The sequence below is a fragment of the Alligator sinensis genome, unplaced genomic scaffold (genome assembly GCF_000455745.1).
Source record: "Alligator sinensis unplaced genomic scaffold, ASM45574v1 scaffold428_1, whole genome shotgun sequence".
NCBI classification, from domain to species: domain Eukaryota; kingdom Metazoa; phylum Chordata; order Crocodylia; family Alligatoridae; genus Alligator; species Alligator sinensis.
In genome coordinates, this window is record NW_005841919.1 from 2,623,494 (window position 1) to 2,637,194 (window position 13,701).

A 13,701-nucleotide genomic window follows, 5' to 3' on the forward strand; every position below is an offset into this window, starting at 1 on the left:
GGGCAGCTGGAAGGTCGAAGTCAGGAGAGGGAATGGAGGGCTGGTCTGGGTTCTTCTCTGTGTTCCTGAGGGCAGGGCAATCTTTAAATCCTGACTAACTTCTTTCCAAAGCTGTGCTTTCAAGTAACCTTTAGAAGGAAAGCTTCCCAGGCAACAGACAACTTAGAGAACATGAGGATGACAGGGAATTATGGGAAGGAAGAGGTAAGTCGAACAAATCTGTTTACTTTTTTTTCCCACCCTGTAGGACTTGGAAGGAAAGGAGGAATTAGAGCATGAGAGGAGGATGAAGAGTTGCACAGAAAAAAGGAGTTGTATATTCCTTACTTCCAGTTAGAAGTGGGGGGAAAGGAGACGGTTACATTTGAGCAGCAGTTTTTTAGCACCACTGCTATCTAGTACCTGGGGCAATAATGCCAATAGTCCCTTATTGTGTATGTAACATGGAGAAAGACCAACACACTAACTTCCAACACTGGAAATTCTCTTATATATGGCAGAATTCATAACATATGGTGATGTGTTTCTCACTCCTAAGTCCTGTGACCATGATGACGACAATAGGATTTGACCAGCCCAGACTTTTCCCCCTAGATCTAACTGAAGCTCTAGCTCTCCCTGACCTTGGGGGTCATTAAGAGAAGGCTGAATAGGCATCTGGCTGGGGTCATCTGACCCCAGTGCTCTTTCCTGCCCAGGCAGGGGGTCGGATTCGATGATCTGTTGAGGTCCCTTCTGACCCTAGCTTCTATGAATCTATAAGGTATGTTCTGGGCATGTCTATAAAAGACACTGACTGCAAGGTAGCCTGATATTACTGTGCGGTAGCGTCATGTGGTAAAAACTGTCGAGATGCTACTGTGCGGTAGTATTAGGATACTGTGTAGTAGCATCACTTAAGAGGTGTTTGCCGGTGCTACTGCACAGTAATTCCGTTTATTGTGCATTTATTTAGCACTTGCTTTAAAAAAAGACTAAATAAATGCACAGTAACCACTGCACAGTAGCATCTCATGTATACGTGCCCTCTGTAGTTGGAATCCTCTAATTAAATGTCACCTAGGTCAGCGTTTCTCAACCTGTGGCTCGCAGCTGAAAAGTGAGTCGCAAGAACATATGAAAAGGTCATGAACAATCTTTAAGAATGGATCAACAAACTTTTAAAAATGGATTTTCCTTTAAAGGTGAAAAATGTGGGAAACTGGCTTTTCCCTTGCAGGCTGTTAGAGTTCCAGCTTGCAAGGGGCTGCTTAGGGCCTCCCCATGCTCCATACCCCTCTCCTACCCCACACACCCACCCCCTGCCCCACACACTGGAGGGGCTGGGACCTGGGGGTGAGGGGCAGTGAGTCAGAAGTGAGAGGCACTGGGTTGGGACTGGCCAATGTTTATAAATGGGTCCTGGTCCAAAAAAGTTTGAGAACCACTGACTTAGGTAATGGTGGCATCCAAGGCAATCCACTTTGGAATCAACAAAGAATTGCAAACGGGATCATTAAGAGATATGTCAAAGTTTCAGCACTACATATCCATTGACAATAGTGAATTTTTATATAGCAAAAAACAAAGCAATATTTGAAACAATATTTACAGAGGCAAAGGGCAATTTGGCATTAAAGTATTGTATGCTCTGATAATAAAAGAATACCATGTGTATTGTCTGAAAGCTGATTTAGCTCCTTTGCTAGCTCCTATTAGATCTCATCTGTTCCTTTATTTATAGCCAGTTTAGCATATGTAAAACATACAAGGTTTACACTGTGAAGGTGTTTGTAAGGAATCATTATAAATTACCTAGGTCTGGAATGCACATAACAACATTCAGTGCAGGTGCATGCCATGCACTTATACTTTACCCTTGTGGTAGTATTTGTTTAAAAACCAAATTGGATGCTTAGAACATGTGCATAAATTTAATTTTCCATGTTCTGAAAATAAAACACAGTTTGAATCTTAGGATAATATAGCTGAGTTAAAAGCTTTTGCAACAGTTGCAAACACAAACTGATTTGCCATCAAAAGACTGCCAAAAGTATACTGGCACAAAAGATTTAGTGGTTCTTAGCATTAAAGTGACCTGAATGTTTTGGTTGGTTATACCAAAATCACTAGTCCCATCTGCCTCTATATCACAACAGCCTTTTTTTTTGTCTATTGACTTCTTCTTCTTCCTTTACCCCTACTCACGCAGTGAATTTATATAGTGAAATAGATGGACGGAAATAACGATTATGCTATCACACTAATCCTGATTGTTCTATTTCTTTTCATGCTTTCAGGATATATCTTTAATGCATTTCATCCTAATGACAGGTGCTCTGGTCCAGTTCTGGGTGTTAACTACCACACTGTAAAGTATCACACACATGTCTGTCTCCAGTGGTGCTTCTCTCTCCTATGTGAACTAGTGTTGCTTTTCTGGAATAGGCTATAGCTATATGTGCTGCAATGAACTCTAGAACTCTTTTTCTGTGAATTATGGACAAACATATCTGTCCTTTTGGGCACATGGAAGGTCCTGTAGAACTAACAGTATTCAGTTGATATATCCTCCATGTTTCTGGCAAAATAGGTAGGTGACTATTCTTCATGAAAGTGGAACTGGGCCATGAAACCATTACTTCAGTTGGGCCATGGTTGCAACCATCCAGGTAAGCAGGCAGTATGTGGAGACAGGGAGGGATTAAGGATTACATCCAAATAACTGGAACTAAATCTGCAGTGAAGACACTGCCTCTTGGCTGAGAGTATTTTCTAGGCTCTGGCACTTCCTAATTTTTTTCTCCTAGCTTATCCTTTTTGCTCCCATTTTAAGCTTCTGCATTGCCTGCTTTTCACTATGAGAAGAAAAGTGACCTTTGTTTCCCACAGTCTTATGTATTTATCATCCTCTGCCCCAATGAGAAAGCCAAGTTTAATAAAACAAGCCCTTTTCTCTTTTTAAGAGTAAAGATCATTGAGAACTTGAAAATTGGGATTTTGGTCATTTCTTACCAATGTGCATACATTTTTCTCTTAGAACCCTTTTCTCCATCCTGTCTCCATTGTAAAAGGGAATTCCTTTACTTTGACTTCGAGGTATACATATCCCGGAAGGTATACATTTGTGTGAAGCAAAGGTGATGATCTGCTTTCATTTTCTGTATACGGGGTCTTAACATTTGTACAGCACCATGCATTTTGATAAATCAGAACTGAAATGGGTCTGTGGTAGGGGAAAGCAGTGCAAAGCAAAACTCCATCTCAGCTTAGGAGGGTAAGTGCAGATTACTGTAATCAACAGTCCTGGAAGACAGAACGGACAGTTACTCAAATGGATGCGTAGCCAGAATGCTGGGGCAAACAACTAAAGCATCTATGATGATATATGGTGATAATCAAGTGCCAGGACTTTGGTTTAGAAAGATATGTTTACTTGCAGAAATACTCCTTGGATCAGTTGAGAGGGGAAAGAACCTCTTCCCAAATTATAAAGTGTCTTCCTCGCATCAACCTGTTTTCCTTCTGTCGCTTTAGTCTAAAAAGTCGCCCAGTACAATCTAACCTATCCCATTCAAATTAGCACTTAATTTTGCCAGTCATGAATCAGTGACAGCCCACATGATGCATGTGATTTGTGAATCTTTACTTGCGAATGGACTGCCATCAGCAGAAAAGAGTAAATATATATTTTAGTAAACAAATTAAAAGTTTATTTGTAAGATTCCAGAGAGACCTATATGGCTGCATTTGGAGCATCTGTACATGGAGACAGCTGTACATTATTCAAAATGATTATGCCTTGTTACTCTATAATATACAAACAGTACACAAACAAGTATTCTTCAAAGGTGTCAAAAGCTTATGTCCACATTGAAAACAATGTCTTGGGTAAGTCTGACATTGTTTTTTGAATGCTCTAACTAAAATAACCCTTCACTGTTTAAAGTTAAATATGAAATTGTAATGCTTTTTACTTGAAAAATGGCTGTCAGGAAAAGTGACATATTTACTTTCTGATGTCAGAATTCAGCAGCTAGTAAGTGAGATCAAATAATCTGATTTTATTAGGAAAAAACAAGAACAAAAACTTCAGAAAAACTATGAATTAGATTCGCAAAAACACATTAGGCCTGATTCATTTATATTGCTGAAAACATTTAGCTGTTACATAAAAAAACAAAAATCAGACAAGACTGTTTAGCCTTGGTATGACAAGTTGAGCTGCCACTAGATTTACTGATGGAAAAATATCTTGACTGATATAAAACAGTTTTTAAAGCAGCTACTGATTTTTTTTCTTTTTAGATCTCCCTTTTTCTTCCTTTTACAAATAAAGTACAATGCAATGGAGACAATTCCACTCAATAATAGCCACATCCAGGGTTAATTTTTGCCAACATATATTCTGACAGAAGTCTGTTTTTATTTGAATTTCCAACATCATTTCATGATACATCTTTCCTCCTTCAGTCAAACCCATGAAAGGTGAAGGTAAGCAAATCCTCTTACAAAATTTTGGATTGAAAAATACAAAGAAGAAAAGAAAACACCCCATTGCATGCACACACACGCACACAACTACAAACTTTTCAATCGGTTAGAAGCCCATGAAAATGAGGTGGTCTAAAATGTACCAGAGCTTGAAATACCATCCTGGGCATAGCTATGTAGTTACATGCAGAGCTCATGAAGTACCACTTTATTTTTAGGTTTTCTCTATTTTAGGGTGTTGCAATAAAAGTTCACCGTGCAATCATCAAGAGATGTTTTGGGCTAGGTACCAACATGACAGAACAGCATCCTGACATGGGGATAGATTTTCTCCTGCAGCTGTCAGGGAGCGGGACATGGATTACTGATGCTGAGAGCTGGTCAGTGCCTTCATCAGTGACAGCTACAGAAGCCACAACAATGGAAGACTGTCTTCCACCATGCTGTCTTTCTCTCCTTGCCCGCTGTAACTCCCTTAGCCAGCTTTTATGCAGCATAAAATAAAATGCAAGTCATGGACAATACTGACTTTTGAGGCTGACACAAAAAGGCTATAGGGAAAAGGTTTGACCATGCTGTTTAACATAGAAAAAATAGCGAAGTTACTGACCTATCATACATAGGCTAAGGACCACTGTACATGAACTCTTTGTAAACTTTCACCTCTTGTTACAAGTGCTCGTCCCAAGCAGCAAAACTGAAAGAGCATGCTGTAAACAGTTTTTGCTTCCTTAGCAGCTCAGAAGTTTCTCTTCCCTTTAAACCATGTTTGATGTCCCAGCTGACAATCTGTGCAACTGTACCCTGTGCCCAAGTACATATTAATGCTATCTTCAAACTTATATTACAATTAGTTTTATAAAATCCCTTAGATACATACTCCTAAATTAACTTGGCCACTGGCATTTTGAGTCCGTATTTCAAAGGAGAAATGCTAATTTTGCACACACTCTTTGCTTTTGGTAGCCTGGTTACTGGACTGAAAGGGCTCAACCAGAACTGGTCTCAACCTGCAACCTGTCATTATGCACAACCATGTTTCTGTAAACCGAACCAAGTCAAAACAAAATGTTCTGGGGAAACCTCTGTTGAAGAATGTTTTTAAAACCAGTACATAAATTCGGGGAAAAAATTAAAAGAGAAGCTACCGCAGTCTGTAATGATACAGTTGTAAATGCTTGCTTTACACTATTAAATGCACTCATGGGTGTCACCTCTTATAAATCTTTTACAACAAACTTCCTTGTATTGTCACTAGCACCTGTTGTTGTCTATGTTGCTATGAGGAAATTTATCCATTGTTTTTTTTAGCTGATTGTAGCTCCAGTGTAGCTGTTCGACTTCAGACTTGTGTTGTATATGTGTCTCTGCCAGTTCTTGTAGGAGATGTTCATTAGTAGAAACCAAAGTTCTGCAAAAAAGCAATCCAAAGAACTAATTTTGCATATTATTTCAACAGCTTTAATACACTGTTTTTATTTCTTTTCACATTTTCTCTCCAGTACTTTTTTGTCCTTGCCTTATCAAACAAACTATTATAAACCAACCTCTTTGCTTTGAATGAGTAAAAGAAGGCAGATGTCAAAGACAAACAGAAGTATTTTATAACAAATATTACTTACTGGAAAGCTTTTTCCTGTTACCACATTAGTACATTTCAAGTACAAGTGGTCTCCCCACAAAACCACTGTACCTCATTGAACAACATCCTTAGATAGTGTATAAATGATGTTAGACATTAGTTTTTAGCTACTGAAACCACAAGACGGGCTTCTTACAGATGTAAAAAAACAAAAACCCAGTACTTTACTTTAAATATCACACACTCCCACACCAAGCCCAGCACATGCCCAGAAGAGGCATCACGTTAGTTGGACCTGGCTTGCCCAACGTCTGTATAGATCAGGCGCTTCAGCATGTCTTTTTTGGCACTTTTATCTAATAGCTAATTGAAAGCGCCAAAAAGCCCTGCTGAAGTGCCCCGTCTATACAGATGCTGCAGAGCTGGGTCAAATTAATGCGCTGCTTCCTCTGGTAAAGCATGGGGTTTTTTCCCCCCATTCATCTGTCAACAGCCATAGTTATCTGTTGTGTTGATTTTGAGATCCTCATATAATGAATTGCTATCATATGGATGTATTGCATGTATCATGTCATCTTGTTGTTCTTTTGTAGCCCTTCTTCCTTTTAGAGGTATCATGGTACCTTGTAGAGAGGCACAAAAGCAAGGTTTTCACTCTTCCAAACCAAAGCTGGGCTTTTTTTTTCAGATAAATAATCCAATCTACCCTATCCAATCCTGACTGAGGTTTTCGCCCCTAATTTTGGCCCATTGCCAGACTTAGTTAAAAGGAGAATACATATAGCAGTCTTTACTTGAAGTGTTCTGAGTGAGAAATAGCTGTCTCAGGGATTTACTGACACTGATCCTAAGAATTATAAGTCATGCAGAAAAATAAAGTTTGCGATTTGGCAAAAGTTTTTTTCTAGACTTATCACAGTTATCTAAAAATGAGGCACAGATCTCACCTCAAATAGAGTATAAGACTGCAGTTTACTGAAGCACAAAACACAATAAAGAAGTTTAATTTGTCCTTCTTATGTGCAAACAGATAAATAATGATATAAATGATGGAAACACAAATTTCCTTCTATTAGGCTGAATACATTTTAATAAGAACATACAAAACTGTTGAATATACAAAATGTTGCCAAGAAAACTTCTCAGGTGGGCTCTAGGAAAGGTAACAACTCTATATGCGGACTGGAAGAACAGGTTAGGCCCAAATGCAACCTCCTTTCCGATGCTCTGGTTCCTATTTTGCCCTGGAGTCAGTGAAACTTTTTTCTGTTGTCTCTCCAGTAGTTCAGAATGAAAGGAACTTTTGTCTCATGACAGCTTCTTCGCACATCATTGGAGGAAGAAGCAAATACCTTGGCTTCTCTGTTGTAAAACTTCCTATTGTGAAGATGAAATCCTTTCCTGGTAAGTTTGAGACTCGAAAGTTTAGCTTTGACAACTGCTGACTGGTACTGCACTAGCTCTTGGCCACTGACTTTGTTGCACTAGCTCTCACCAATGAGCCTCCCGGAGTCATAATCCATCTGGCATGAATACAGTAGTCAGATATATTGTCTTTAATATTAGCTTGTATGCAAAATGATTCTGAGAGATGGCCTATTTTAGATTGCTGTACTAGAACATTGACATTCCAGCAAACCATCATTACCAGAGACGGGTCAGTTGGCTGGCTAAGAATTTTCAAATCCATTTGAAGGTGCAATGTGGATGGGAGCCAGGGTTTCTAGTTTCATGGGCATGGTGAAGTTGCTTGGCACCATAATAGATGTAGATTGAGGTTAGTCAGTGAGATACTGGTGCCATGTCAGGAGGCAGGAACAGTGCCCAAGCCTGAGACTCATCACACCTAGGAGTAGCCAAGACTGAGGATCTCTGTGCTGGAGTGAAAGTTGACACAAGAACCATTAGACTAGCCTCTGTGCAGAACAGACTGAGGAATGCTTTCAGCATTTACTCCAGGCCTCATCCTTGTCTCTTGCTGTCCGATTCCCCCACCACTTGCCCTTCCTTGCCCCTCCCCTTCCACCTCGAGTTGCAAGTCCACAGCTGAGACCAACTGCAGACTCATCATGATCTGAGAAGACAAGGTTTCAAACTAAGTGCAATGCTCTCTGAAAAGTGTCTCTTTTGGCAGCAGGATTTTAGGACTGCCCTGATATGTGGGCAAGAGGAGCACAGGCCGGGAAGGAGAAACAGCCTATGAGAGGTAAGGCAGGAACCAGTGCATGAAAGCAGAAAGGGGTTGGGATTAGAACTGGGAAGAATTTCAGCTGCTTCATACAGGTTCCTGGGCTGGAAGAGTGGGTGGGACTGAATTCTCTGACCAGCCCCAGTGGATAGGTTAGTGTTCCCTGTGAAGACAAAGAACCTCCAGCACCTAAGGGATCTGATACTTGGATAGGACACAAACCTTCTATCTTGCTGGACTTCAGAGATTACAGGAAACCCTTGCTATTTGTGGGTTTGGCATTCGCGGTTTCAAATATTCGTGATGCGCCGAATATTCCCTGCGCACCGTGAATATTCACCTTTTTACAGCACGAATGCCGAACCCACATCTTAAATACACTTATAGGAAACCCTCGGTAGCTCCATGCTTGCTGCTACCGGGCTCCCGCTGCTGGACTCCCGCCATCGCCAGCGCAGCTGTGCCCCACCTCTGCTGCCAGGTGCATGTGCCATTCATGAACGCAGACAGCGTTCATCAATGCAGTGCCGTATTCGCGGGTTTCGCCATTCACGGGAATCTCCAGAACATATCCCCCATGAATGGCGAGGGTCTCCTGTAATAATAAGGGTTCTGAGGGGCGACACCGAGCAGAGAACACTGGCCAGTGCCCACTGTCCCTGGAATGTAAAAAAGGAACAGGTGGACACTGCAAAGTGAAACTAACTCCAACCCCCCTCTTTACTTCATTCCTGGCTGGCAATCAAGTTACTCAAGCCCCAGTCTTAAATGGTCAGTACCTTAGCTAATGAACTGCAATATAACCTGAGTTGGACATAACAGATTCAGTGGAGTGTATGCCATTAGTATACAAATGAAGATGTACCCCCCTGCACCCCATTAAACTTCCCAGCAGTTTCACAGGTGTGTCAACAGCTTGTTACAATGCACTAACAGAAGCAAAGCAACTCTCACCATTTACTCTGAACTTTATGAGAATGCAGTCATGACAACATGCAGCAGAGGTGAGAGCTGGGTTTAGGGGCATGCTTTGAAGCACTCCTGGGTCTGATTCAAAGCCAACTGAAGTCTGTATTAAGACCTCCATTGACTATAGGGAGCTTTGGAAAGGAGCATTTGTGCAAATAAAAAGCAGTCTACATGTACATCAATGCACTTCAGTTAATGTGCATTAAATCTAGAACCTCCATTGTGAGATACTAGGAAAATGTGCATTAGCCTGTGTTAATAAGCATTAACTAAAAAGCACAGTTTTTAGTGACGCTTAATGCGCATTAGTTTATTTTAATGCCCCATTAACTAAATAACACTGGGCATTTATATACATACCTTTTCATCCTGCAATGTGCCGGAGATCCACCACTTTGGAGCAGACTCAATTAATCAAGTCTGCTCCACATGAAATCTGACATGCACTGTGCTGTGCCATGTGCAGTTGTATAAGCGGCAAAATGCGCATCAGCATGCAGAAAATGGCAGTGCACTTTTGAACTAAAGCACCTTCTATGCATTTTAGTTCAAAAGCACACTGCCATTTGCTCAGTGTTGACATGCATTTTGCTGCTTATACAACTGCAAGCAATGCAGTGCCGGGCGCTTTTCAAAGTGCCCAGTACTGCAATGCTTACATGTATAAAAATACCCACTTTTTTCAGTGCCACGTTAATGTGCATTAAAATAGGTTAGTGTGCATTAAAGTGCATGTGTAGATGTGTGTATGCTGTTCCTGGTGGGTTTCAATGAGGTGTTTCCATTAGAGCCTTTTGGATTTCTGATGCACTGTATGTTACTGGTTCAGCTCAGCCCCAAGGCAATCAGTAATTGAAAGCTATTACCACTAGATGGACAGCCTATTATGCATGGAATTAACTGTTCAGCTCAAGTGACAAGACCTAAAAAAATTCTAATAATACTCAGCACTTGCCTGCTTTTAGAAGACAAGGCAAGTTTAAATGTGCATGGAGACTGATCTTCCTTATGGAAGTTTAAATAGACAGTCATTTGGCTCAAACTTATTTATTCAGTTTATAAATTCAGCCACTTGGTGTCCTGGGAGCTATTATTAAACATTAGCAATGCACCATGGGTGGAAGCTTGCAATACCAGAATCTTAGGGTGCCTGTAGACATGCAAGGAGGCTGCTTTGACATGTTGTAGTTACAGTGAGTCAGAGAAGACTCGATTAATCGAGTGTGCAGGAGCGTGCCAATCAGCATGCTCCAGAAGCCTCTACATCTCATGTATCAGTGTTCCCATACTTCAAAATGATGGAGGGGGTGCTTTTAACTAAAACTCGTTTGACAAGCTTTAGATAAAGCGCTCCCACCAACATTTTGAAGCACGGGGACACTGATACACGAGATGCTGCAGATGTTTTAATTAGAGCGGCTCTGAGAGCCACTTTAATTAAAGCGCTCCCCGCCTCCCCAGCATGTGTAAAAATGCCCTTAATATCTATTCTGCAAGGTAACAGAGTACTTCAGCTTCTATTTCCAAGAACCTGACATAAGCACTCTTATTTGCTAAGGAAAAGAATCAGTGCAAGTCACTGTGCTTTAAAATATTAACACTCAAGCAATGGTAAAATTAAAATATTTATGCTTTTTAAAAATATGTCTATATTCTCTTTTAACACCTCCACCTAGCCTGCAGAAAAAAGCAGTCTCCTCTCCAAAATGGAACAGGGGGTGCCCAAACTGTTGCTTAGCAACCCATTTGCTCAGACATTTCTTTCTCTTGCTTTCATCAGCAGAGCCAGCCTTAATTTCTTCTTTTTAGGTAGTGGCTCTAAGTAAAAGCAATGTTTGGCTTTCTTTTTCCGGGAGGTGTGTATTCAGAGAAATCTGAAAAGCAGCAACGTCATTCCCCTTTACCTCTGTAAATCGCTTCAAGACAGACCATTTGGAAAGTCAGTCCAGGAAGGTACTTCAGTTAGTGGCTGTTACACAGGCCCAAAGTCCTGCTATTCATAGGGGTTGAAATCCTACATTCTCTGGGCCCAATTCAGCCTAATGCTGCAGGGGCTACGCTTCCATTAAAATATTGTGTTATGCTGGTGTTACACTGAGGAAACATGGAAAATTCAGGCCCTGTGTCTCTTTCTTCTTTCCTTCTCAATTTGTACCTGCTTGTTACCTCCCTGGATTGTGCAGCAGAAAAGATGTCACGCAGCTACCGTAAGGATGGTAAGTTATCCAAACTGCAACAGAGTGTGAACACGTTCAGTTTAAAGTTGGGGGAAAAGGGAAGCTAAATCTTGATGCCAGTTTACAGTGCCACAGAAAGGCAGGAGGATGGCTAAAAAGATCTGTTGCTAAGCAATGTCCGGAGTCCCTTTGCCACCTTACAAAGACTGTAGATCAATGGGCAAATGATCAGCTAAAAAAATTCCCATTACTGTTCATTAAAAAACAGAGACATGTAAAGATCTACTATTTATACATTGTAAATCTGATGAGTATTTTCCACTAGTAGTAAGCACTTAACTGAAAAACTGGTAAAATCTGTGACAGCACCTAGCTGAGTGGTCTCTGTTGGCCACTTAGCATCTTGCTTTCAGGAAAACCAGAACCTGCACAGAGTCCAGATTCTTGCTCTGCCTGGGAGTTTTCAGGACATTCACAATTACAGACCTACTATCTAGTACAGGAGTGGACAAAATATGGCCCATGGGCTGAATTCAGCCCACCAACTGATTGGTTCTAGCCCACAGGGGGCCACTTGCCAATTGATTAGATTTGGCACATGGCTGCCTCTGCAGCGCTACGCCTAGGGCCAAATCCCACTGAGGGCAGCCCGTGTCATGCTCCAGGCCACACCCTCCAGCCCAGCCATGGCCAGCGTGCACAACTTCTGGTGGGGCTGCTCTCGGTGTGGCTGCTGCTTGGCTCCCCTTGCCTCCTACAGCAGCTCCTCCTCTTGCTCCTGCTGTGCCACTCCAGGCTGGGAGGAAGCATCAACTGGGCAGCTCCTGCCCCAGCACATGGGGCTCTGGATCCAGCTCCAGGCTGCCTTCTACCCACTCCATCTACCCAATGTGGGCAGTGAGGGAGTGGAAGGCAGCCAGGAACTTCAGCTGGGCAGCTCCTGCCTCAGCATGCAACTCCAGGCTGCCTTCCATCTACTTAGTTAAAATCAAGTGTAGGACTGAAGACTGCCCTTCACTGCAGAGATGGTACAATGGATGAGTTGGTTCATCTGAAGTCAAACTTAAGTTTGTAAAGTGCTTTGGGATCCTCCAGGTTGAAAGATGCCATGTAAGTATATGATGTAATATATTTACAATATATGAATATAGTGTGATATATTATAAGAATTATGAGCATCTCATAAATTTATTTTCCCCTGTTAAGGTAATGCCTTTGGGTCAGCACCCCAGCATCTTAGGGCTGTAAGATGACAACGTGAAGCATTATATTGGACAAAGTGGGAAAAAAGGAGGATCAAGAAACAATATTTTAAGGTTTATATCCTGAGATGGGAAGCCGGATTTATGGAAGATCTCTATTTTACAGATAAAGGCCACAGACAGATACTACATATGTACCATTAAATACACTCTTGTGCCACAGAAGTCAAGGGGACATTCATGCCCCCTGTAGCACAAAAATGAAGCAAATACTACAAAAATGTTCTTCCATGAAACAGGAACTTCTCTGTAACATTGTTTTGTAGCGCAAAATATAGTATCTGTTCACTGTGGGGGAAGGGTTCTGCCTGGACCCTAGGTCCCTGGAGACAGCTGGGGATAAGAGGAAGGAGGAGGGGGCAGGAGGCACATGCAGCAGAGCTTGCCCAGGCTGTGCAGGCTGCAGCTGCCCCTGTATGGGACTGAGCCCTGCCCGGGGAAGCCCATGCTGTGTTCCAGCCCACACCCACTGGTCTGGCCCCAGCCAGTGCACACAGCTTCCACTGGGATTGTTCCTAGTGCAGCTGCTGGTTGGCTCCCCTCAGCTTCCCTTGCCTTCAACCATGGCTCCTCTTTCTGCTCCTGCTGTGCCACTCTGGGCTGGGAGGAAGCTTCAGCCGGGTGGCTCCTTTCCCAGCATGCACGGCTCTGGCTCCAGCTCCTGGCCGCCTTCCCACCCACTCTGCCCACCTGGCACAGGAGGCTGAGTGGGTGGAAGACAGCTGGGTGGCTCCTGCCCCAGTGGGTGAGGCTCTGGCTCCCGGCTGCCTTCTACCCACTTGGCAACTCACACCAGGTGGGTGGAGTGGGTGGAAGGTAGCTAGGAGCTAGAGCCAAGGCCCTGCACACTGAAGGTTCCTCCCAGCCCGGAGTGGCGCAGCAGCAGCAGCAGGAGGAGAACCCACTGCTGGAGGCCAGCGGAACTGAGGGGAGCCAAGCAGTAGCTGCACCAGGAGCAGCCCCGCTGGAAGCTGTGAATGCTGGCCAGGCCTGGCCCAGGAAGAACAGGCTGGATTGCAGTGCAGGCTTCCTCAGGCGGGGCTTGGCCCC

At 42.7% G+C, this 13,701-nt stretch overlaps 1 protein-coding gene across 6 annotated transcripts in view; it reads right to left on the reverse strand.

Moving 5' to 3' along the window:
• Positions 1–1,347: 1,347 nt before the first annotated feature.
• CEP72 (centrosomal protein 72) overlaps positions 1,348–13,701 on the reverse strand; it is a 51,555-nt gene continuing 39,201 nt past the window's right edge. For 4 of the 6 annotated variants that reach the window (XM_014517638.2, XM_014517634.2, XM_014517637.2 and 1 more), the window contains one exon: positions 1,348–5,884. In XM_014517638.2, coding sequence (XP_014373124.1) covers positions 5,728–5,884 — 157 coding nt within the window. In that variant the 3' untranslated portion in view covers positions 1,348–5,727. The remainder of the gene's footprint in view (positions 5,885–13,701) is intronic. The other 2 variants (XM_014517635.2, XR_003092915.1) reach the window with 2 other exon arrangements.